Source organism: Balaenoptera acutorostrata, chromosome 1, assembly GCF_949987535.1.
Source record: "Balaenoptera acutorostrata chromosome 1, mBalAcu1.1, whole genome shotgun sequence".
In the NCBI taxonomy this organism is placed as follows: Eukaryota; Metazoa; Chordata; class Mammalia; order Artiodactyla; family Balaenopteridae; genus Balaenoptera; species Balaenoptera acutorostrata.
In genome coordinates, this window is record NC_080064.1 from 110,031,659 (window position 1) to 110,056,796 (window position 25,138).

At 46.8% G+C, this 25,138-nt stretch overlaps 4 protein-coding genes across 7 annotated transcripts; 3 read left to right on the forward strand and 1 right to left on the reverse strand.

Annotated features, from left to right (window-relative positions):
• The first annotated feature begins 74 nt into the window (after nt 1–74).
• On the forward strand, nt 75–7,494 carry BNIPL (BCL2 interacting protein like). Of its 3 annotated transcripts, none has more exons than XM_007178015.2 (10): nt 75–658; nt 1,468–1,563; nt 1,769–1,833; nt 2,045–2,269; nt 4,811–4,993; nt 5,174–5,276; nt 5,441–5,572; nt 6,523–6,609; nt 6,799–6,897; nt 7,359–7,494. In XM_007178015.2, the coding sequence occupies exons 1-10, from the start codon at nt 615–617 to the stop codon at nt 7,393–7,395; spliced, it is 1,071 nt and encodes a 356-aa protein (XP_007178077.2). In that variant the 5' UTR covers nt 75–614; the 3' UTR covers nt 7,396–7,494. The 3 variants fall into 3 exon arrangements, with proteins under 3 accessions (XP_007178077.2, XP_057404960.1, XP_007178078.2); XM_007178016.3 differs by having other exon boundaries at nt 521–658; nt 1,457–1,563; XM_057548977.1 differs by lacking the exon at nt 6,523–6,609.
• A 775-nt stretch (nt 7,495–8,269) lies between these two features.
• C1H1orf56 (chromosome 1 C1orf56 homolog) lies at nt 8,270–10,339 on the forward strand. Its single transcript, XM_007178014.2, has 2 exons — nt 8,270–9,282; nt 10,227–10,339. Exons 1-2 carry the CDS (start codon nt 8,275–8,277, stop codon nt 10,245–10,247), a joined length of 1,029 nt encoding a protein of 342 aa, XP_007178076.1. The 5' UTR covers nt 8,270–8,274; the 3' UTR covers nt 10,248–10,339.
• A 441-nt stretch (nt 10,340–10,780) lies between these two features.
• CDC42SE1 (CDC42 small effector 1) lies at nt 10,781–18,605 on the reverse strand. 2 transcript variants are annotated; one of them, XM_007178021.3, is made up of 5 exons: nt 18,420–18,605; nt 14,944–15,260; nt 14,304–14,414; nt 13,499–13,587; nt 10,781–13,223 (listed from the first exon to the last, which is right to left on the reverse strand). In XM_007178021.3, the coding sequence occupies exons 2-4, from the start codon at nt 14,995–14,997 to the stop codon at nt 13,513–13,515; spliced, it is 240 nt and encodes a 79-aa protein (XP_007178083.2). In that variant the 5' UTR covers nt 14,998–15,260; nt 18,420–18,605; the 3' UTR covers nt 10,781–13,223; nt 13,499–13,512. The 2 variants fall into 2 exon arrangements, with proteins under 2 accessions (XP_007178083.2, XP_007178084.2); XM_007178022.3 differs by lacking the exon at nt 18,420–18,605 and adding an exon at nt 18,242–18,392.
• Nucleotides 18,606–19,269: 664 nt separating this feature from the next.
• Nucleotides 19,270–24,435, forward strand: MLLT11 (MLLT11 transcription factor 7 cofactor). Its single transcript, XM_007178020.3, has 2 exons — nt 19,270–19,455; nt 23,121–24,435. Exon 2 carries the CDS (start codon nt 23,127–23,129, stop codon nt 23,397–23,399), a length of 273 nt encoding a protein of 90 aa, XP_007178082.1. The 5' UTR covers nt 19,270–19,455; nt 23,121–23,126; the 3' UTR covers nt 23,400–24,435.
• Nucleotides 24,436–25,138: the final 703 nt, after the last annotated feature.

Consider the following 25,138-nt stretch of genomic DNA (forward strand, 5'->3'; position numbering starts at 1 on the left):
ACAACTATAATCAGGCCTTTCCCTCTGATAATTGTTTTAACCTCCTCAAGATTCATTTCCCTTCTTTCTGCTGTACTTACTGTCTTCCTTCTGTTGACTCTTTTTGGGAATAAGGAGCAACAGTCTTATGTCTCCCCTCATCCTCAGCCTTTCCTTTAGTTTGTTTCTTCCAGAACCCTCTTTATAACATACTTCTGTGTCCTTGATTTTGCTTATGCTTGAGAAGTAGGCCCACGATAGTCTTACAACTAAAATGGTTGCTACCATTACTTTTTTTTTTTTTAAAGCAGCTTCCAGAAGGTTTTAAGGAGTCTAGAAAATTGCCTTCCTCGACTCACCCAAGACTAGCCGCTTTAGAATATGTAGTCTCCTCCCCAGAACCCGCCCCAATAGGCATGGTTTCTCTTTTGTGCAAACCTGCTTCTTGGGAAGGGAGGTGGCAAAACCTGTTTGAAGGTGAGGTTACTTACCTCCCTTCCACCCTTCCCTCCTCCTTGGAGGCAAGAGCAACAACAGCTGAGACGGAAAAAGGGGATACAGACCTGTTGGGGAGCTGAGACATCCGGCTCCCCGACAACTCCAAGTGTTTAAAGGCGACAGGAAGACTTCTGAAGATGGGAACTGTACAAGAGGAAGGAGAAAAGACATTAGATCTCAGGTAAGGAAGACGCTGGCTAACTTGATTGGAAACAAGGAGTGAATAGTCTTAAGGGACTTTCCCACCATCCAGCTCTTTCCAAGTCAAATCTCGGGTTCCTAGAGGAGATAAGACTGTAAGAGAATTAATTTGCAGAGAAGGGATGGAGGTGGCTTTAGGTAGGAAATATCAGTGAGGTATGGGAATTAGGGAACAAGGGATTCCAGGATAATTCCCTATTGCTTTTTTTTTTTTTTTAAGGAAGTTTCTATGTTTTGTTTTTGATAAATCTGCCCCGTTTTCCGCTTTCTAATACCCACCCTCCAGAATGGCCATCAGGAAAGCTGACCCAGAACTAAGTTAAGGTCCAGGTTCTCCTTCCCAGCAAATCTCTCTTCCTCCTTACCTTCTTCCCCTACCCCTCCGCCATGGTTTCCCCTCACCACTCCCTAGTGTGGTGGAGGAAAGGCAGGCCTGACTAGGTGACATCTTCCCCAACTTTGCCCAGTGACAGCTGGGCAGGTCTGTCAGGTTCCAGCCAAATGTAATGTGAAATACCTCTCACCCCTACTGTGCAGGTGGAGCAACTGCCAACAGGTAAAAATAATTAGCTTTACCTTCCATGCCTGCTCTGCTCCTAAACCCAACTAGGGGTGATGGCTTTCTAACAAGTGGTGAAGGTGGTAGAAACATCTAGGAGATGAGATCTGACTTCTTTTTAAGGCCTGCCCTCTGCTCTGTACCTTCATTACTGCTCTTCATTCCAGTTCCCTTAAGACACTGCCTGGTTTGTCTCATAATAATCTTTTTTTCTGGGAGACTATCTATAGGGTCGGGGAGAATGCAGAAACAGCTGTACTAGGAGCATCCTTGAGACTTGAGGAACTGGAGCTGAAGGAAGACTGGCAGGATGAAGAATTCCCTAGGTGAGGAAGTATGAGCGAGGCTGGGAAAAGGGAGGGCTGGTCACAAATGGAGGGCAGCGATGGTAAACTGGGACTTGAAGGAAGGAGGTGGGGAAAAGAAAGAAGAGGTGATAACATCATGGCGGGGAGATGGAATTGATAAGTTGATACCAGCTTAATGCCTTTAGCCTATATTTCTTCCCCCTTTTCATCTTTTCCCCTCTAGATTGCTTCCTGAAGAGGCTGACCCTTCTGGAGATCCTCATAATCCTGAAAGAGACTCACAGGCAGGTACGTAAATTAGAACCCAGGCCTCCCTGATTCTGGTCCAGCGAAGGGTTATGCCACCCTATCCCTTTGCGGTTCTACTTCCCAAATGTCCCGTGTTAGTCCTTCTTTAGAATTCACCCCATATTATCACTTACATAGACAGGAATTCTAACATCCCCCACCAACACAAACCCATCTTTCTCTTCTTTTTTTTTCCCTCCTCCAAACCCAGGAACCCCCAGCACTTTAGCCCCGTGTGGCCAGCGCCTCATGCGTAAGCGTCTTTGTGCCCCAGAGTTGCGACTGAATCTGACTAAGGGGCCTGGAGATAACGGAGCTTCTCCCACCCACTCTGTACCTTCCTCTCCTGATGGCAGTTCTGACCTGGAGGTAGACGAGTTGGAGACACCTTCAGACTCGGAGCAGCTGGACAGTGGACATGAATTTGAACGGGAAGGTGGGAAAGAAAGCTGAAGACTGAGCTGGTAGAAGTAGAGGCCAGTGTTAAAAAAGCTCAGGATGGATTTAATGGGACTGAAGTTAGAACTAATAAGGTGGGGACCAAGAGGTAAGACCAGCAAAATTTCCTCAGAATGGAAAGGTAGAGCTTATTGGTCCAATGTGAGAGTAGTCAGTATAGGGGGAGAAGGGGGTACTTCATTTATTGAGGGAAATTTTATTGAATAACTGTTATATTGCTATCATTGAGCTAGAACTGAGTTATAAAGATGAATAAGATAATCCCTACCCTCAGGGAATTCTCTGTTTAGTATGAAATAAACACATATACAAATAAATGCAGTTAAAGGTTATGATCTACATGTGTATAGGGTACAGTGTAAGCAGGGAGAAGGCAAAGGTCAGTTCCACCTGAGAGGTGTTAAAAAAGACTTCACAGAGGATGCCATTCTGAGCTTATCAGGTAGTTGGAGAGGCATTCTAGGTGGAAGAAGCAAATTGGGCAATAGCATGGCATGGTGGGGAATTCAGAGTATTAAGTATGACTATTTAGGTATTAAGGAAAACTTTGTTCCTTCTCTACTCACAGCACTTTTGACACCAAATGTATGGGTTTTCCCCACACCAACCAATTCTCCAACTCTCCAGACACAAATTGGGTGTCCTACAATTCAGTCATGACACTTAACTGGAGTTAGCACAGACACCACAGGTTAAGGGCTCACCCACAAGACTGCCCCAGACTTCAGACACCAATCCCACGTCCAGGTTGTCACCTGTGCTTCTGACCGACAGGTGATAAATCAGAGGTGCCTGCCACCCCCTCCTCAGGTTTGATAATGTGCTAAAACAGCTCACAGAACTTGGGGAAACAGTTTACTTACTAGATTACAGGTTTATTATAAGAGGATACAGATCAGGAACAGCCAGCAGGAAGCAATACATAGGACAAGTCATGTGAAAGGGGGTGTGGAGCTCCATGGGTGCACCACCCTCCCAGCACCTCCATGTGTTCACCAACACAGAACCTCTCAGAACCCCTTCAGTTAGGGTTTTTTTATGGAGGCTTCATATGTAGGTATGATTGATTGAATCACTGACCATTAGTGATTTAGCACAACCTCCAGTCTCTCTCCCCTCCTCAGAGGTCAGAGGGTAAAAGTTCCAAACCTCTAATCATGTGGTTGGTTGGCCTGGCAACCAGCCACTCATCCACAGAAGTTTTCCAAAGTCACCTCATTAATATAAACTTCTGTGGTTGAAAGGGGCTTGCTATGAATAGGAAAAGATACCTCTTTTACCTTTATCATCAGGATCTGTTTTAGAAGCCAGGAACAAAACCAAAATATATATTATTATATCACAGAATATAATATATATTCTGTGGCTGGGAGGTGAAGAGAGAATGACAAAAGACTGTTAAGTAGGCAAGGGTTAAATCATGGAGGTCCTTGCTGCCACATTGAGTTTAGATTTTATCCTGTAGGCAATGGGGAGTCCCTTGAATGGTTTTAATCAAGGGACTAACATGATCAGATTTGATGGCTTTCAAAAGATTGAAAACAACCTAAAGGTCCATAAATAGGATGTTAGTTCTACAATATTACAGTACATCCATACCATGGAATACTAAATACTAGGCACTGTTTTTTAAGATGCAGCAGTTCTTTTTATTGCTATGGAAAGATCATGCAAAATTAGTGAGTATAGTATATTGTATTTTATGTATATTGCCATTTGAGTGAAAAAGGGAGAGAAGAAAAGAAACCTTGCTCCAGCAGTGGTGTAAAGGGTAGAATGGAGGAAAACAGACAAGAGGCAGGGAGACGAGTTAGGAGGCTAGTACTAAGGCCAGATGAGAAAGGCTCAGAACCTGTACCGGGACACTAATAGTGGAAAGAATGATAAAAGGATATAATGGAGATAGATGGAGGAGGATCTGGGGTCCTGTTGGCTTGACGGCTGGTAGAGAAGAAAGAGTCTCTGATGACAAAGAGTTTTCTCTCTCAGGAAACTAGATGGATGGTGTCATTCATCAAGAAAGAATATGAGAGAGAGGAGGAAGAGAATGAGTTTGAGTTGCACTTGGAGTCTGGTGACTTGGAGGTGACAGAGAAACACAAAATAGTGATGTCCATTCTAGGCATTTAGGGATATGGGTCTGGTGGTAGGAGAGAAGTCTGGGTTAGAAAGGAATCATCGCCTTACTGGCAGTAATTGAAGACATGGGAATAAACGAGCTCACCCAAGGAAGGAAAAGCATGGGCAGAAAGAATCTGGAAAAATGGCAAGGGCCATCAACCTACCATAGTGTAAGGTTACCTCCAGGCCATTGTCTAGTGAAAAAGTGAAGATAATGAGTCACAGGAAAGAGAAACCAGCAAGGGGTTGTGTTGATTGGACAAACTAGGGCTAGAGTCATGGGTAAAAAATGAGGAATTAGATGTTGAGGTAATAAACTCTAAGAATCTGAGGAACTTACAAGATACTGAAGGTATGTATTCTGCCTTGTTGATCCTTCCCCATCCCTCTTTTTTAGATGAGCTGCCCCAGGCAGAGGGCCTGGGGGCCAGTGAGGCAGCTGAAAGGCTGGGCCAGGGTTGTATGTGGGATGTGGCTGGAGAAGACGGTCATTGCTGGAGGGTGTTCCGAACAGGACAGCGGGAGCAGCGAGTGGACATGACCGTCATTGAGCCCTATAAGAAAGTCCTATCTCATGGAGGTAATGGAGGGGTAAGAACTGTGACTTCTTAAGTAAAATGCCAAAGCTGGAAATTCAGTTATGGGTTCAGAATCCTTCCTGCAACTTCTAGAGACCCTCAGAGTCTCTCAACCTAAACAGATGTACTGTCCATCAATACTTATTTGTTGACTGAATGAGTTTTCCCCTTCTCCTCCCCAGGCTACCATGGTGATGGCCTCAATGTTGTCATCCTCTTTGCTTCCTGTTATCTACCCAGAAGCAGCATCCCCGACTACACCTATGTCATGGAACACTTGTTTAGGTGAGGTGGAAGGCTTAAAGTGCTCCAGAGTGGATGTTAGAGAGGGAAACATTCAAAAGAAACCTCTTCTCTGATCAGTAACTGATTGTAGAGTCTACAGTAATGTGCCTCTCACTCCCCACAACCCCAAACGCATACCTTCCCTGACAATTTCATCTCCCCAGGTATATGGTGGGTACTCTGGAGCTGCTGATAGCTGAAAATTATCTGCTTGTTCACCTGAGTGGAGGCACAAGTAGGGCCCAAGTTCCACCTCTGAGCTGGATACGCCAGTGTTACCACACCCTGGATCGGCGGTGAGCCTCTAGGATAAGAGGGCTACCACGCTCTATCTTATCTTTTTCTTTTCCATCTTTCCATACTTTCTTCCATTCAATCTCTTCCACTTTTTTTTTGACCGCGCCATGTGGTTTGCAGGATCTCAGCTCCCTGACCAGGGATTGAACCGGGGCCCTGTCAGTGAAAGTTCGGAATCCTAACCACTTGGCCACCAGGGAACTCCCTCTTCCACTTTTCTTTGTCCCTCTATACCCCTCTCCAAGCCTCTCCTATCTTCTGTCCTCTCTTGGAGTCATGGAAATCTAGTTTCAAATCTTGCCTTTATCACTTACTACCTTTATGACTGTGGACAAGTCACGTAACTTTCTGGGACTCAGTTTCCTTCTCTGTAAAATGTCAATGATAATACCTTTGCCACTGAGTATTTGAATCAAATCAACATGGCGCATTGCCTGGCACATGGAAGGCAGCCCTTCCTTTTCTCATAGTCTTGCCATTTATTTCACTTTTCACATCTCCATTGTCTTCTTTTCTTGTCTGCCTTCATCCCTGACCCTTATGCCTTTTTTCCTTGATATCCCTTTTCTTGTTTCCTTTCTTCCCTCCATCTTCCATTTGCTCACTTTTCTCTTCTTGTTCCTTTTTTTTTCTCCTCATTGGTCTTCACCTGATCATGGAGGGATGGAGGAGTATACAAAAGGAACTACGGGAGCGTAGGGCACAGGAAAGAAGTGGGGTAGAGAAGGCCAGGCTAAGGTATTCCAAGAGGAGAGTTTCCTAAAAATGAGGAGGCTAAGCAAGATGGATGGAGCTGAGATTGTAGTTAAAGGAATGGGGATTCGACCCAACTATCAGAGAAATCTAGAAATTAGAGAAGAAGGGAAGGAAGTTAAAGTACAGAAGGTAGCTCCACCTGATCTTCAGGCATGAAGGTGGAAGGAGAGTGGAATGGTCTCATGTTCTTCAGGCTCCGGAAAAACCTGCATGCCCTGGTGGTTGTCCATGCTACATGGTATGTGAAGGCATTCCTGACACTGCTTCGGCCCTTCATCAGGTACTAGCTTGGGGGACAAAGACCCCGTTTCCGCTCTCCCCATTTTCACAATCAAGATTAAGAACTTCTTGCCCCACCCTGACTCTTTCTAGCCTTAACCACTCTCTACTTATTATGTTTCCCTTTGTAAGGATCTCCAGGAGCCCTCTTCCCCATATAAAACACACTTGGTTGATCCTCTCTTTTTAGTTCCAAGTTCACACGGAAGATCCGTTTTCTGAACAGCCTTGGAGAGCTGGCCCAACTCATCTCCTTGGATCAGGTCCACATCCCAGAAGCTGTCAGACGGTGAGTCCTGGCTTAAGGATAAAAGTTTGGGATGGGATGTGTAAGAGCCAACTCCCACTTTCTTAATGCCTTGTTGGAACAAAGGAACTAAAAGACAGAGGCTCTGCTTTCAGAGGCTTCAGTGTATCTGGGAAGACTCCATACATGCAGGACACTACTGTATCCAACAAGAACAAATGAAAAAAATTAATCCTACAAGTGCATCAAGGAATAAAGGAGTAATCACAGCACAGAATTTAGAGGAAATTCAGACCAGCCCTAGAAATTAAGAAGGGATATATTGGCAGTGAATAGGAGAGAATATCCAGTGGGGGAGGGTTGCTAGAGAGCAAAGGATCCTACATGATGACCGACCCAAGCATCTAATCTACCTCTTCCAGTTCACCTGGCTTCTCTCCTTAAACCCCTGAGTAAAACCCAGTCTGCTCCTATACCACTTTTTTTCCCTCTCTTTCTCCTAGGCTGGACCAGGATCTCCATGGCTCAGGAGGGACCTAGCATAGGACTGGAATAATGAGCTTAAGAACCAAGCAAAGATATTGATCTGCTTACACCCTAAACCCTGAAACATCTGAGCTGTTTTGTAAATCAACTCATCCTCAATCCCAGTACCACTGGATCTTCACATCTCAATGGGATGTCGTTCCTTCCATGACCCTGACTTCAAAGCAGGGCTCTGAGGTTGGGAACCTGATGTGCTGGGTGACTTTCATTTCAGCTGGAGGGGTGCATGTTGTGGCATTTTATATAGGACAGTGCAAAGCTGTGCTGCTTTAGCTGTAGAACCTTGGGCAAATAACCTCCTCTCTTTGAGTCTGAGATCCTTTCCACCTGGGGTATTCTAGCAGTCTGTGAAGGTGAGGGGTGGATGGGGAGGGCAGGGCTCCTGCTGGGAGCCAGGAGTCAGTGCCCTAAATGATGAAGAACCATTCTGTTTCCCTCTTTCCTTCAGTAGTCTCATCTGCTGCCTGTGAGCCTGGGGAGGGGCATTTTCAAAACCTGTATTTTGTCCTCTTTAGTAAATTCAGATCCGTAGCGATTAATAAACTGCGATGAGAGATTCAAGCGCCGCGCCGAGGAAGTGTACTACTCTTTCCCCAGCCCCTTACATCACAATCCGTCTGTCGGTTCTGGCACAGGAGTTCTTGCTGCAGAGGTTCCCTGGGATTTTCAGCTGAGCCCCTGTGCCTGCCGGAGCTGACCCTCGGGGAGAGGGCCTGGGGGAGGGGCGTGGCGCAAGCGTCAGAGCCCCCCTCCCCTCCCCCGCGGGCCTCGGTTCTAACGACCCGGTGGGTCGAGAGCCGAAGGGAGGGAGAGAAGGTAGGAGCCCCGGCCTTCCTCACTGGCCTCCCTCCCAGCCCCACACCGTCCAGCCCCATGGTCCCCGCCGCCGGCGCGCTGCTTTGGGCCCTGCTGCTGAGTCTGGGGCCCCGGGCGGCGGGGGCCGAAGGCCTGACTTCGACCGCGATGCCGCGGAACAGTCTCCGCTTCGGGGGCCCTATGACCCGCAGCTACCGGACCACCGCCCGGAGCACCCGGAGCGTTGTTTCCCAGAAGATGAGGGTAACAATGGAGGATGAGGACGACGTCGTGGCCGTGGCCGACAGCTTGGCAGGCCCGGCCGCTGCCGAGCTCTTGGCCTCCACGGTGTCCACAGGTAGCCGGTCGCGTTTGTCGGCGGAGGAGGATGGGTCTTTGGAAGAGGGGGTTGTGATTTACGCCAGAAAGAATAACACCGAGTTGGAGACTCACAATACGACTTCCAGTACACCTGGGGGGCCTAGCCCAGGGTTTACAGCGAATGACCAGTATTCCGAAATCAGGATGAGTTCAAGCCAGCGGCCCTCCACCTGGAAGGCTAACGTGGACCAGCTGCTCTCCGACACTACCCTGAACCAGTGGTCAACAGCACGGTCCACCCGGAACCAGTGGCCACCGCCCTCGCCCACAGCCATGCCAGCTCCCGAGGATCTGCGGCTGGTGCTGATGCCCTGGGGCCCGTGGCACTGCCACTGCAAGTCCGGCACCATGAGCCGGACCCGGGCCGGGAAACTGCGTGGCCTTTCGGGGCGCCTGCGAGTTGGGGCGCTGAGCCAACTCCGCACTGAGCACCGGCCTTGCACCTACCACCAATGCCCCTGCAACCGCGAGCGGGAGGAGTGCCCCCTCGATGCAGGTCTCTGTCCTGACACCAGCTGCACCACTCAGACCACCACCAGGGCCACCACCGCTACTCCCTTTCCCCCACTAGTCAGCCGACTCAGACCCACCCCCTTCATCCCCAGTCTCAGGCCCAACCCAGCCCTTGCTTTTTGGAAAAGGGTCAGGACTGGGCTGGAGGATATTTGGAACAGTCTGTCTACAGTGTTCACAGAGATGCAACCAGTAAGTGTCTAGTGATGAGCCAGCATCTTTGTTAAGGCATCTGAAAAGTCCTGATATCCAGAACCCTGTTGCTAAGCCAGCCAGTGTGTCTGCGTGAACTGTTGCTTATGTTTGGTTATTGATTCATAAAATGCATTGGTTATTCACATTATTGTTAGCCATTGATTCCACCTATCATTTCTTGAGCAACTGCTGTTTGGCAATTAGGCAACATGTAGGTCATTAGATGATTACTGACCAAACTGTTAAGATTGTAGATATATAAAGAACTCTTGATGTGGAGATAGTTGATGGATGTGGAAGATTTCGTAGTTTTCAGCTTATTAACGCAGCTTAACAGTAACAGCTGCCAATATCTGAGGTCTTATGTGCACTCTACCTGGATCAGTCCTCACAACAACTCTATGGTATTATTATTACCACTTTACAGATGAAGAAACAGGGGGTTTACAAAGTTAGTAAGTAGTGGTCACAGCAGGATTTAAACCAGGTTTGTTTGACACTAGTGCCAATGCTCTTTTTTTTTTTTTTTTTTTTTTTAGTGCCAATGCTCTTAACCACTACTAACCCAAAGAACTGTCCTCCTGGGATTATTCCCAGAAACTTAAGAATTCTCAGGGAAGGATAGTCCTCTACTACACCAAAAGAGCTACCAAAGTTCCTGATCGACCTGATAAAATATTCTCAAGGTCTCAGGATGACAGGACCTTTGGGGAAAGGAGAAGGACAATAAAATATATACTTGGTCATTCTGTCAGTTTCTGTTTTTGTCTCTCTCCTTGCTGTGTCTAATACCATTATTCAATATAAAAAAGAAGCATAAATAGTGGGCAGCAGTGTTAAGGGAATGAGGGTTTGTGGGGAGAGGGAGATGAGGCAAGGAGGGGAAAAGAATATGGATGTGGTTATATTTTCCCTTTTCTCTATTTTGTTTCCTTACCCAGATAAACAGAAATCAGAGGTAATGGCCACTTCAACCACAAGAGGAGGTGTCAGCATCTCAACCTCTCTTCCCCTTTCAATCCCAGCACCCACTGGATATTTTTAGTACAGAAAAACAAAACTAGAAAAAAAAACATTTTTTGGTCTTGTGTCTTTCTACAGAGGTACCTGAGGGAGGGGAGACCATAAATCTCTTGAACCTTAAGACTGAACTGTGTACTAGCAGCATCTGGCTTGGTCCCTTCCACTGTCCCCCAGGATAAAAATGTTGATATTGCTCATCTTCTTCATTTCCAAAGTTGTTTTTAAACAAGTACTTCTTTAAAGACTTGAAAAATCTCAGATGAATGCCAAGAAAAAGGAACAGGAAGAACAATGAGTTGAGCCCTTGGGAGGTGATGGTTATCTTCTCCTTGCCTTCATGACACTTGGCCTTCTCTCCTCAGAAAGGGCAAGGTTGGCACAAAATTCCATGACAGCCACTTTCTAGGAGTTGCCTTCATTAACCACGTCTACCCTTTAACCCAACACACACCTGTAGTGATTACTCTGGGACTATTTTGCTTAAACTTTTTTTATTTGAAAATGTATTTAGAAGTCCAACAATTTTTAATATAAATTATGACTCTCAAACCCATTCCCATCACTCTAAATATTGTTAAAGTGATGGTAGCATACACATTAGAGAAGGTAGCTAAAGGTGAGAGAGCACCAAAGAAAAGATTGTGTCTAAAGAATAGGCAGTAGAGGGACTTCCCTGGCCGTCCAGTGGTTGAGACTCCTGCTTCCACTGCAGGGGGTGTGGGTTCCATCCCTGGCCTGGGAACTAAGATCCCGCGTGCCGCGTGGCGTGGCCAAAAAGAAAAGAATAGGCAGTACAATAAGGCTCAAGATCAGGGTGACCGGAGATTCCAGGAGTTCCCCCATCTTTCTGCCCTATCCTGTTAACCCTTTAGATCTAGTATAACCCTCAGGCTATTCAGCTACTTTAGGCCAACAAGATGAGCTACTTTCAGAGCAACTAGCTAGACTGGAATTGAGTACATTGGGAATGTATCTCTATAACCAAGCTTAAACACTAAAAAAAAAATCTGCAGGAAATACACTGAAATTAGAACCTCAGTCACTATAGGTGGGGGCAAACTGGATGGATGGTGGAATCAGCAGAGTGGATCTTAGTTCTCACATTCCTGACCCCCACTACCATTAAACAGGATTCTTCCTGTTACTGAGCTAATGAGACCCCCGCCTTCTCATCTCAGAGCAGGCAGGAGCTCATCTGTTCTGCCCTCCTAATCACCCTGCAAGAAAGGGGCCAGAACAAAACACCTGAGAAAACTGAAAATGCCTGAAGACCCTACTCCTACATTATTTTCCCACCTAAAGCAGACTCTTCAGCCAGGTGGGCAGTGGGACCTGGTCTTCAGACAAAACTCCCTGAGTCTTATTTGTGTCTGGTTCTAGGACTAGGGCACAGAAACAGAGCTTAAAATTTGGGGAGGATAAGCTGGGGTATCTATGGCTCTACTGTTTTTCACTCCCTTCCTTCCCCAATCCCCCGATACCCTGTTCATGTCTCCACATTGCAGGAACCCCTCCTCCAGAGAGCATAAGGATGGAGAAGCACAGTACACGTCCATCACAGAGACATGAACCCATGCAAGCACAAGCAACACAATAAAGAAGTGTTTGGAGATTACGTGCAGCCTTATTGAGCCTACTTTACACAGGGCCCTAGTTCATCCATGACTCAGGCTTAGGATGAACACGTGGAAATCATCTGAGAGAAAAATATCTCGACTCTATAGCACAGTGGCTCTCAACTGGGGGTGATTTTGCCCCCTCGGAGACATTTGGCCATATGTGGGGACATTTGTTGTTGTTATAACTAGGGTGGGCCAGGTATGCTGCTAAACATCCTATAATGCACAGGACAGTCCCTCACTACCAAGAATTATCCAGCCCAAAATGTCAAAAGTGCCTAGTTTGAGAAAACTTGCTCTAGAGGTCTTCCGGCTCTCATGCCGGAGAATCTTAAGATCACTCAAGGATGATTGTTTTCAACCTATTTATTTCACCACCACTCCCATTCTCAGTGATCAGTAAGTCTACCCTGAGACATAACTCCTAGTTTTGCTGCATTCTGGGTTTCTCTCCAAGATCCCTCTTCCTGCTCTCTAGGCCAGCAGGGAGGTGGGCAGAGGGCAGATCCCCAAGACTTCAGGTTAAGACCCACCTCTTAACTCTTATCCAGTGGGAAACAATAAGGCTCCTGACAGGGATGGGGTTAAGGATAGAGGTAGTAGCAGGATGGGGGTAATTAAGAGAACTCATCTTAAATTGAATTTTTAATTAATTTAAAAAAAAAAGGAAAGATCTTAGGGAGCCAGCAATGCTACAGAAACATAGGGTTAGAGGCCTACCTAGAGAAAGACCCTGGTATCGGCAGAGAGATACAGAGGGACTGAGTTTCAAGTCTGAGATCTAAAGAGAAAAAGTAGACTAGCCAGTGGTCGCCCTCCCAGACCCTGCTTGACGTCTGCTTCAGTTCATTCCAGGACGAAAGAGAAGGGCAGGGAGGTAGGGAGCTTCTTAGCAAAGCCGGCTTCAGCTTTGGTAATCTCACCTACCCACCACATTTAAGGAGTTCCAGGTTAAGGGTTTAAAAACATATGGCACCTAGACCGTCATTCAGGAGAAGGGAACTCATTCCAAGTTCCCAGAAAACTCCTATCTCAGATCTGATAGTGTCCAGGGCTTCAGCTGAGCTCCTTCTGGCCAACCAGTAGTCACTTGGTCAGTCCTGCTGCCTTGACCCCATCTCCAGGAGGGGCTACAGCCAGAGGGAGTAGAGGGAGTCCAGCCCCCAAGCCATTTGAGGCACTATTAGACAGATAGGGAAAAGAGGGGCCCTGGGGTTACTGATTCTAGGAGGGAAACTGGTAGGGCCAGCATCTCTTCTGGGCTGGACAGGGTGAAGGCTGGACACACAGCAGAACCTGATTAAAGGAAAAAAAGAAGAAGGAAGATTAGCCTCGAAGAAAACCTTAGGGAGAGGGTACCACCTGGTTCACACTTAACTATTTCCACAGTGCACTCTTTTTTTCTATTTCTATCTGTCTGCACATCCCTTTCTCTCTGCTTTTCTGGATCCTACATTTTTGACTCTTCCATTCTAATTCTTTCTTCCTCCCTTCACTTCCCATTCTTGCAGAGGATCACGGTTCTGAGGCAGGGGGCTGGAGGTGTTGGATGGGTTTCTCTAATCACTCACCAGTCGTATTGGAGCTACAAGCCCCTAGAATTGCTCCACGGTCTGTCTCGGTTTCCCTTGGATCTCATCTGCTCCTGAACTGCACCTGTCTGTGAAAAAGCACATGTGAGACCCTCTCCTAAATCTTCATATGGCATGGTAAAAGAGCTCCCCTGTGCCCTCCGGGGAAGAGGTTGACCCCATCTCCTTGACAATAAAATCAATCTGAAAAGGTTAAAACTAATCTCTATTCCTCCAAGGGAAGTCTCAATGCCTCCCTTCACAATGACCTTCATGAGGATGAGACAAAGTGGGTCTTTTACTAGTAAGATCCTCTCACAAAGGACTCTCCCATATTTATCTGTGTTTCATAACTGGTGAAAAGATTCCTTCACTACCTCCAAGCCCATTTCCCTTATTTTGAGAGCAGAAATGCATATTAAACATTACTTAGGATAGAGGTGCTCAGCCTCTTCCCTGTCCCAACACTCCCAACCACAATATGACTTACTGTGGCGCTGAGACAGCAGTTCTTAATTAATAGAAGGAAGGGTTATGGTTTTTGGAAAAAAGCCCTCCAAGTAACTATTAAGACATATATATCCTCCATCCAATGAAGAACAATCTGCTAATTGTAAAGATGAGGGAGCCTAGGCCAGAGACTTGAAATGTCAGATCTCAGATTTATGCAGCCTGTGACCAGGACTAGAATCCTAGCTTCTTGCTTCCCATCGAGTATTCTGTTATGCCCTCAGCTTAAACTTTCAAAAAAGGGCACAGTTCTAGGCCACAACCTCATATCAACCTCTCCCCATTCCCTTGTTACCATGCCAAGTCCATCTCCGGCACCCATCTCCCCAGAGCCAATGTGAGTCAGGTGGACAAAATTCATTGGTTCCCCAATCATGGTCCGGTCAATCCGTCTCCTCTTCTTCTTCTGATTGGAGAAGACAGGGAGTTACGTCACAGTGGAGAAAGGGAAAAGAGTTGAAAACCACTAAGGGAAGAGCTAAGGGCCTGGTGGGAAAGGGGATACAGCATTATAACAGGGAAATCACTAGGGTATGAAAGGCAAGGTTAGAACAACATAAACAGAGAGAGGACACAGGCAGGGTGGTAAGGGCAGTGGCCTGCAGAGTGAACACTGGACAAAGAAAGGACATGTCAAAGTCACCTCTGGCTGATGAGGAAACAGTGGGGAAAACTGACAGGTATTAAGCTCCACCTACAACCCCCATCCAACTCAAAATGGACGGGAAAAAGAAGTGATAGCTAGGACTGTTCACTTCCTCCCTCACCCAGTCCCCTTCATTCCATGTACACACCTGCCAGGCCACAGCAGCTATCCTGACAGAGAAGGAGGCAAGAAGTGTGCTTTTTAGACGGCGGATCCTAGAATGACGTATCTACGTCCCAGTATACAGTAACTGGTTTCTGTGTGGTGGGGTGGGGTGGGGGAGACTTACCGGCTGGGGTTTCTCTACCACACAGCAGCCCAGTTTGTGCCAAAATTCACTCATGTTCCCCGATGGTTCCAGTTTCACGCCTCTGCCTAAGGCCCCAGAGGGCTCTTGCTCTGGTGCCTTGACCGCCCACTCCTCACTCCCCTCAGGTGTAACAACACCCTGGGTTTACTCAGCTGGACAGGAATAGAGAAGTGGAGTCCTCGGAGCCCTTAAGCTGAGCGCTGAAGGTCAGTGTCTCAGACCCTGAGAGACTAGCAAGGTCGGAGAGTGGCGTGGGCAAGCAGGTACAAGGTTATGTCTTCCACAGACCTGGAACCCTGGATGAGCAGAAAGTAAAGAGAGAAGAAAAGTTAATGAGAAATCTCCACTCCCCCACTCTTTGAGAAGGCTCCTGAGGAGCCCATATCTTCTTGCTCCCCTGTAAAGGCCCTAGTCCTACAACCAACACTAACCTTCTCCAAACATAAGAACCTCGAAGTCTGACTCTCAGAGAAAGGCAAAGAACCAAAAGGGCACCAAAGGGTTAAGGAACAGTAGCTGCTGGTACCCACGGAGGGGAGAGGAAGGGGGCTTGAAGCTAGGAAGAGAGGATGGGAGGGGACTAAATGATACTGGCAGAAATGAGCAAAGTTTGGGGGTGCTACAAGCTCCACCTCCCTTCTCCCTTGGTTTAAGGCAGAAGGGGAGGGGCATTTAAGCGACTTTGAAGAGGAAATGGTGGTTTTTTGTTCTCACAAACAAGGCCTCCACCCCTGACCCTCCCTTTTTCCTTACCTTACTCTGAACACCTAGATTTTCTTTAAGACCAAGAGAGGCCTTGACTACCTAGGTCCTAGGTGACCAACTGCAGCAGGTTGGAACCTAAGACTTTCCACAGTGAGGAATTTCTTCCCTCTCCGTTCCCTGCCCTTGTTCCTCCTCATTTCCCTCAACTGAGATCCAACCCCTCCCAGAAGCCATTTAGCAGTTTCTTTATTACTTGACCTTGAGATCCTTCCTGAGGGCTGCCTACACTGTTTTATCTGTGTTCTGTATCAATGCACTCCTCTGTGTGCACCTCTGTTTGCACATATGTGGCATGACCCTATCACCATGTGTGTGTCTTGTGGAGATCATCTGTGCACAGGTTGTGGGTACACGTGCCAGGTATCTTCTGTCCCATGAGGAATCTTCTTCCAGCCTCCCCACCCTCTTCACATGTCCTGTCGTGCCACTCTGCTCTGTCTCACACCCCATAGGGCCTGGGCCTCCCTCCCTCCCTCCTCCCCTCATGCTGTGACCTGTTCTCTCTTCCCTCCTTACCACTTCCACCCCCAATCTTCATCAGCCAACCAGACATGAGGAACTTCCCAACAGCATTTGTGTCCAAGGAAGAACTTCCTCCCCTCTTCATTACTGCCAGCCAGGGTAGGGCACATATAGGTTTCCTCTATTTTCACTGCATTCCCCTAGTCCTATAATACAACCAACCTCAAAGATTCCAAACAGGGCAGTTTCATGCACCTTACACTTTAGCCTGAATAGGAATCTCCCCTCCCTCCAAGATTGGAACCCTGATGCTCTGGCACCCTACGCTGATCTAAGAACTGAGAGGGTTTTTTCTCAGCCTTGAGATGAGATCACACAAACACTGTGACACAGCTTCTGAGGGATGGAAGGACCCGAGAGTCCAGGCTTTCTCTTACTTCCCTTCCCACCACTGGAGGGGAGGAGTAATGAGACAGGGCGGAAGTCAGAACACGGCTGTCCAGAGAGGGGAGCTGTGGTCAGTGGGGAAGTCAGTCAGTCACAGGGTTTGTCGTGATGGTGGTGGTGTTGGGTGGTAAGGGTTGGGGGTGGGGGTGGGAGGGGATGAAGAAAACAATGAAGAATCAGAGGAAACCCCCAACACTACCAAGACACGCTGTACTGAGACTGGACTCTCCCCCAACACCCTCCTTGCTCAAAGCTGAGTGAACAGAAGTGGATGGTGGGAGGGAAAAGGAGAGAAGAGGGGGAGGAGGAGAGAGGGAAAGGGGCAGTGGAGGGAACAAGGACGTTTCTGTTCCTTTTCCAGGGACCTGGCCAGGGCTGGGTGGAGGGAAAGTGTGTGTGTGGGACTTGGCATGAAATGACCAATGATGATGAGAAGTGACCAGGAAATTCCATTCCCTAGGACACAGGACATAAGGGTCTCTGAAACCTGGGGGTGGGGTCAGCGTGAGGAGAAGACTGGGCAGGGTGAATGTGGTGGTGGTGGTGGTGGTGGTGAGGGGGGAGGGGAACAGGCCAGAAAAGGAAGTAAGAGTGATTGGCTGCCACTCTCCTTTAAAATATCTAGAGAAGAGTGGGTTGAGGAAAAATGAAGTCCTCAAGTGGTCAGCCCAGGAAGAAGAGGCACCTGAACCCACTACACACTATTTCAACTCCACAATGAAGGAGAAGGGCTGGGTAAACAGTAGGAGGGGTCAGGATTAGATCGTATAAGGCCATACCCTGACAGCCAAGTAGTGCTGTGACCTGGGCCTGAGTCCCAAGTAGGAAGGGTGAAATACAGAGCTGGAAAAGACACCAAGGTCACAGTAGAGCTTAAGAGCTTTAAAACTATTGGGGAGTGAGCAGGAGAATGGATGGGAGAAAGGTTCCAGGGAGGAAGGATGTACAGAGGTAGTTCCCTGGTCCTGTTCTAGCCCCAAACCGGTTTTCCCGGTCCCGCTGACTCCAGCCCCAAGGCCTCCTACCCGCTGCCTGACAAGCCTTCACAAGAAGCAGCTGGAGAGAAAGAGAAAGAGAATTGAGAAAATGGAGCGGGCAATTCTGGCTATGAGCCCAGGGCTGCAGCTGGTCCCCTATGGAGACCTCCAGACATGAGGGCTGCTGCGGGGCTCTAGAGAAGTGGGGGTGGCCCCCAACTTTCAGTCAAGTGACAGGCATTTGCCCCAGCACCGACCGTGCCCTTCCCCAGGCAAGGTCCTGTGGAGGCTTAAGAGGAAACAGGGCTAGGCCCTCAGCTCCCCCTGCCCAATAGGTTCAGTCACATAGGCTCCATTTCTGCCCACCCCCGGACTCTACCCAGAAATTCTCTGCTCCTCCCAAGGCTGAACTAACATTGGGCCTCTCTGTGAATCCTTCCGACTCTGTCACTGTCTGGCGTGGCTGCTTGTCTCAGATTTAGACCTTCCCGGACCAGCTCTGCTTCAGTTTGCTGGCACACGCCAGCACCGAGGTTGGTGAGTCTCAAAAAAGACCTTCTTCCCACCTCCCGTCTCCCCCCCAACACTCCAGACCCGTCTTCCCTTCTGCTCTTCACCGGCCTCACCTGCGCACCGCCGGAGCTCGGACAGGGACGGCTCCTCAGCCGGCGCACCCCTTTCGCCACCGACCCAGCATCTCGACAGCCGTGGACGCCCTCCTCCCCCACCCCCAGCATCCGGTGCGTCTCCGCCTGACTGGGCAGGCGGGGCGCACGGGCCGAGGGACCGAGCCCGAGGCCTCACCTGCTCTGCTCCGGCATCCAGGCGTCCGGCGCCAGCTGGTGGGGGGCTCCCGCTCGGTGCCCGCCAGCGTGGGGTTCCCGGGCTCGCTCCTCGGCGCGGTGGGGGAGCCGAGGGCGGAGCGGCAGAGGTGCGGCTGGCTGAGGGCGGAAACGGCCGCGACGCGATTACGAAACCCGTCCGGCTGGGAGCCGGGCGCACAGCCCCGCTCTGGACTGAGGTGGCGCTGCACAACGGAGGGACGTGGGAGGGGCCTCGGAAGCCCCCGAGGGCCGCCGCCCCTGCCGGGAAAACCCGGGAAAGCGGACCCTCGAGGAAGGCCTGGCACCCAAGCTGGACCCTCCAGAATCGTGCGTTCCGTTTGCGCGTCAGGCGTTGCGGGGCGAAAGGAAGCGGAGCCCCCAAATCCTCCGACCCCCACCGAGTTCAGAGATTGGCAGAAGCACACGCATCCCCGATGTTCCTGTGCCCTACCGCAAATGCAATAGGGCTAGGTTTATTTACCCATTGTGAGGGTGGGAAGGCAAATCGGGAGGGACGGAGGGAAAATTTTTGTGGTCTCAAAAACACTTCGGGTAACCTGAAATCCTTAAATTGGGGAATAAAGGGACACTCCTCTTCTCCACGTTGTCTAGAGTCAAGACTTTTAATCCATACATCTAAAATTAGAGGACAATTAACTACTCATTCATTACACCCTCAGTCTGCACGGGGGAGCTGGAAGAGCTCGGGAATCAGACCAATAAGCCTACGGAGATGCTTTAGTCCTGTCTCCCTCCCTCAAGTGTTCTGGAACCTATCATTTGAATTAGCCGAGTCAGGCCGGGAGGGGGCGGGGAGTCCTTCCGCCATTCTTAGGAGGGGCTGCATTGCAGGGGGAGGCTGAGCAGACTGACTCAGTCACCGAACAGGGAGGGAGTGAGAAGACAAAGCCGTCAAAGCCCCAACAGCTTTCTTGTTCTCCAGCCCAGAGCAGACGTCGGAGCCCCCGAAGTACTCCCTCCATCTTTGGAACAAGCTAATAATTCACTGATAACAGGTAAACGAAACCGGGGCGGCGGCAAGGGGCTGAAAAGATAGTAGGTGCTTCTAGTTAGGTTGAAGACCCCAAATGAGGATGGGGTTGGGGGACAGTTCAAGAGAAGCGAAGGCGCTGTGAACAATAGGTAGTTATTTGTTCACCGTTTTACATCTTTGCTAAGATCTCCATCCATGCCTTATAATCCTTTACACAGATATTAATTTCTAACAATTTACATGTAGTTATTTCTCAGCATTTATCTCCTTATTTCAATTGTCAGTTTGCCTATAACTTATTGTCCTGAAGATAATAAAATTATTAATTTTATTATCTTCAGTTTAGTAATCTACATCTTCCTTTTCAAGCTGTCAATTTGTTCTTCCAGGTTTTTGATGAATCTCTAGTCCTACTGTACCACTCTAGCCTCTACTTCCCTGTATTTTCAAATGTTTTCTGTTGTGTTCCACTGATGTGTCTACCCTCACCCCAAACTTATTTGTCTCCATAGGAAGGAGTTTGGAGGGAGAGATACGCGATAATATTGAGATAATATTGAGATTAATCCTGATCTTTCTTTTAACAGTCTCCTTCTCCCATTCCCAAACCTTTTCTCCAAAGAAAGAGGCAGTTTGAGGTAGGAAGGTAAGGGCTTCTGTGCTGGAGAACTGCCTGATCCCATATTGAAAGCAGTACAGTCCACAAGAGCTAGGTATGGGGGCAGATTCTGGAAAAGGAATGCTTATTTGCAGCAGAATGAGACACATATAATGAGATGCCAGAGAGGTTCCATTCCCCTCCACCACCATCCCTTGTCCTCCCCTCTACAGTGGCAGCATGACACAGCAAGGCCCTGTTGGGTAGGCCCTAGAGTCCCACTGAGGATCTGGACAAAGGGTATCTGGGCGTGTCTGTGTGGCTCAGAGAGAGCCACTTTATGCTATGTATTTGCTAATTGTGTATCTCTAAGACTAGACAGTGATATTTAGAAATTACCTTTGCCTAAAATACCTGAATAATTTAAAATGAAGGATAGTGGGAAGCATTTATTGAACATATATTGTGGTACAAGGCACTGTCCAAGCCCTTTAAGATAAGTAAATGAGAGATATAAAGAGAGATGAGCTATGGGTAGAAAATATTTGGGGAAGAGAAAGCTAGCTGAAAAGGGACCCTGTGCAAAATTTGGGTATTTGGGAATTAAATCCATACTATGTTAAATTTAAAATGTTCGGGTATTTTAGCGTCAATTTTCGGTGCAGTCAATGTTCTTGACTTGATTTTAAATGCTGTATATACTTGATTGAGTGCCTTTCCGAAATGCATTTGGTACTCTGTACATGTCTCTGAATCAATGGCATGGCTAGAGATTTTGGGCCTTTTAAGTTAATATTTTGTACAATTTCCTTTACCTTTTTTAATTGCAAGAGAAGCTCTTCCAGACACTCAGAATTGTTTGGACTGTTTTTATACATATACTGCTTGAAGAAAAGGAGTCAGTTTGTCAAAGAGCTTTTTCCCTTTCTCAGATCCTATCTTCCTCTCTTCTGCCTTTTGCATTTTCACCATTCATATCAGAATCACACTTAACCCACTGAATATCTGTTCTTCAGGAACTAAAAATTCTTGCAAGTTTTGAGAATATTGGTATAGGATTATAAAAAGCTGCAGGCAACTATCTATGTACAACACATCAAAAAAGAATCAGACTGGAAATTATGAGACCCTATCCAAACTGACTGGATAATTTCTAAGGTGTTTTCTAGTTTTAAAATTCTATGCTTTTTTTCCCCCCCTATGATTCTATTTTTTAAAGAGCCTATTATGTGCCCAGCATTATACTAAGCTCACTCTGGAGGGGACTGGTAAGGGAGGGGATATAAAAGAAGCCAGCTAGATTGGGAAACAACTAGTACTGTTAGTTTAAAAAAATCCCCATGGGAAGAAGTCAGTAATGCTGCTGACGCCTAAGGTTTGCTTCTTACAATCTCTACAGTCCCAGACTAAGCCAGGGTTGGCTGGTTGATAGGAACAACATTTTTTGTAGCTTTCTGTGCACTTGCCTCTGCAAATTACTGTGGAGATGATCAGGGCTGAATATCATAGGATGATGACCTCACCTTTTCAACATGCTCCCCCACCCTTTTCCAGCCCCCGAATTATCCTCCTTTTAAGCAGCTTGTCTGCTGAGTAATGCTCAGTTCCCAGGGTTTATTTTGGAGCTTGAACCTAAGAAGAAAAAGAGTAACTCTAACATTAAAAACATCCTAGTCTACCCACTTACCATTCCTAAAGCCCCTACACTCACACATAACTGAATTCTAGATTAAGGCCTACTTTTTCTGCCACATTATATGGGTGCATTGTGGAACCTATTTAAGGCCACTATTTAGGAGTCTCAAGGCCTGGCGAGAGCCAATGGACTCTGTTGGAGGAAGGCCTTGTGAAATGGGGGTTCTATTTTTGGAGGCAGTGGAATGTTCTTTCTGCTCCTTTGGGAACATTTCAACTAATGCTTCTTGCCCCTTCCCTTGGTTAGTAAGCAGCAGGGTGGAGGCTGCAGGGAGGTATAATAGTCTAAGTTCAGGGTGTGGGTGGAACGGGCAGGAAAGGTGAGAGAAGTACTCATTAAAACATGGAAAAGTATCTAATTCTGTTAAAAGATTTTCTCCTTCGAATCTAAACTTTACTTTCCTTACCCGAAATTTCCAATCCATTTGCTCTATCATCAGGTGTATTCTAGCACTGGGTCAGAGAAGCGATCCTGTTATGGCATAGGAAAATTCTTTTAGCACCTGCATTTTGTTCTGAAGGGGAGGTAGGCTAGAGAGAAATAGATAGGCTGTTAAGGTTTATCTGTGGGGTTATAAATGAGAGTGGCAAGGTATTCATTGTATTAAATACTAAGGGAAAATTAGTCAGCAGCCTTGAGTGTTTTTTGTGTTTAAAGCCCAGCACTTGTGAAGAAGGTACAAAGTAGACTGGTTTTTACCCTTGGGGAAACTCTCAGTTTCTTGAAGGAGATAAGATTATCCCTATACAAGACATGTAACAGTGATCTGTAACCCCAAACTGATATAGTCAGGTAAAACTCTACAGGCATTGTGGGAGATACTGGAAGAAATAGGGTAGATGGAGCTGAGTAAGTTTAAGGATGTCCAGGAAGAGGTGAGTTTACAGTAGGGTTTAGAAAGCAGGGAGGAAAACAGAAAGTAGAAAAATCATGGAAACTCTTTTCAGAGGTACCATGACCTATTAAACCAAAGGCAGGAAGAAATCAAGAATATGAAATATAATAAGAGTTCAGGGGAAAGATTCCTCTAGGGACTTGAATGGAGTCTTGAAACTTGGATAGTATTTTAAGGTGGAGAGTGGAGAGAGTTAAGAAAGACAGGAATAAGCATAGCTGTAGCAGAGAACGTACTACTGCTAGGAAGAATGGGGCCAGATTCTGGAAGGCCTTGAAAACCAGACCCAAGCAGTAGGCAGTAAATAAGTCATTCCAAGATGGGGAGGAGTTAGGAAATGGTAGAAAATGGTAATAGAGGAAGATTCCTGAAGCTTGTCCTAGGGAACTTGGATTATGTACAGAGGCAAATGGGGATGTAAAGTTTCTCAGTAAGGAAAGGCCATGGGCCGCAAAGAGGTGGCAATACCATGAAGACTGATAAGTGGTTTCTTTCTAGGAAGTTATGAGGGACCCTGTGAGTAGCCAGTACAGCTCCTTTCTTTTCTGGAGGATGCCCATTCCAGAACTGGATCTGTCGGAGCTGGAAGGCCTGGGTCTGTCAGATACGTCCACCTACAAGATCAAGGACAGCAGCGTTGGCAAAACGACGGGGCAAGCAGCCGGAGCACAGCAGGAGAAGAACCCTGAAGGCGATGCCCTCCTCGAGTACAGCACCTTCAACTTCTGGAGAGCTCCCATTGCCAGCATCCACTCCTTTGAATTGGACTTGCTCTAAGCCCAAGACCTCTCTCCCACCACCTTGCCCTCCTTTCCTGCCCTTTCAAGCCCCTCCTTTCCACCCTTTTACCCTATCAGTATTGCTCTCTCCCCTCTATTGTGTTGAGGTGGTGCTGATGAATCTGCCAGAGTTGTGATTTATTTATTTATTTATTTATTTATTTAATTTATCTACCTATTTTTCTTTCATATCAGTTTCTCTCAAAAACCATCAAGCCACAAAGTAAAGGGTTCAAGCAATGGAGTATTGGGTCACAGGGGTTCCTTTCCTCCCCCCAGATATTAATTCCAGAAAACAGGTCCGAGGAGGGCACCAGAGAGTAGTATGGAGTGCAAAATGGAGGACTGATTTTTTTTTTTACTTCATTTTAATCAGCTTCAGAGATTGCTCAAACCTTCCTAATTTCTTGCTCCAGGCCAGTAAACACAAATATTTCTTCAAGGGTTGATGAAAACCCTGTAAGTTTTAGTTTGAGATTATCTGCTATAAGACTGTAGGATCTCTAAAAGGCTAAGGCGATCCTGCTCCTTCTTGTAATACACTCTTTTTCTCAGAGAAATTGGGGATAAAGGTTTAAAACAAGGGGAAATAATACATCTTGGGAGATGACAATAGGGGAAAGCACTGAATCATTTCAGAAATAGCTATGCTCTCTCAAAAGGGTTTTTCCTTCTTCAAGCTTACTTTACAATTTTGCTCCTGTGGGCTGAAAACTCTAGCTGAGGGAAAACCACTGGGATTTCAAATCTTAAGAGGCAATCCTGCTAACTATTATGATAATTTGTAGGGTTTTATTCAGTTTCTAAAAGGCGTAGTAGGGTTTGGTCCTTAGTATTTGAGTTTTGCCCTCCTGCATTTGCAATGTAGAATAATGATCAAATGGGCCTCAGGCACAGTTCTTCAGCTACCTTGATACCATGAAATGAACAATCAACTCTGACCCTACACCTTGTCTCCATTCCTTCCGAAATTATTGCTGCTGATTTGTGCTGCCACTTAATCACTTCTTTAATAAAGACATTCAATCCCAGGACTGGATTCTAGTTTTCTCTCTTCACAAGGAAGCAGTATAGATCTCAAAAATTAGCCTTGCTTCCAAGTTCAGCTTATATATTTTATCTAATATTCAACTTTGAGGAGGGTTTGAGTAGCCTTTATACATTAAAATGATGAATTTCAGGTTGAACAGATAGATAACAAGGGTGAAATCAGCTTAAAATTATTTAAAGTATTTTGGGAGAAAGCTGTAACCAACCACTCTTGTGCTTGCCCACTGACTACCAACGTATTTGAGGTAACAATTCCAGATGCCTCATAAGGCACCTATGGCATTAAATCTGCACTGAATTATCTCAGCCTGGGTGCCTAACAAAATAAACGAATTAACCCAAATACATTATCTGCTTACTTATAACTCACCTCATTAAAAAAAAAAAAAAAACTATTTGTACTAATTTACAAGTAGTTTATGGGTGCTTACTATATGAGACAGAGTCGGACAACAGAGAGGTTACAAACAAGAATGAGACAATGATTTTGACCCTCAAAAAGGGAAGCTGCAAATACCAATTTGGGCAGTATGCTGTAAGTCCTTTAAAGTACATGAACAGGATCTAGAGAAATTCAGAAAAGGGGTGGATTAGTAGTTTGGGATTAGCAGATGCAAACTATTATATATAGAATGGATAAACAACAAGGTCCCACTGTATAGCACAGGGAACTATATTCAATATCCT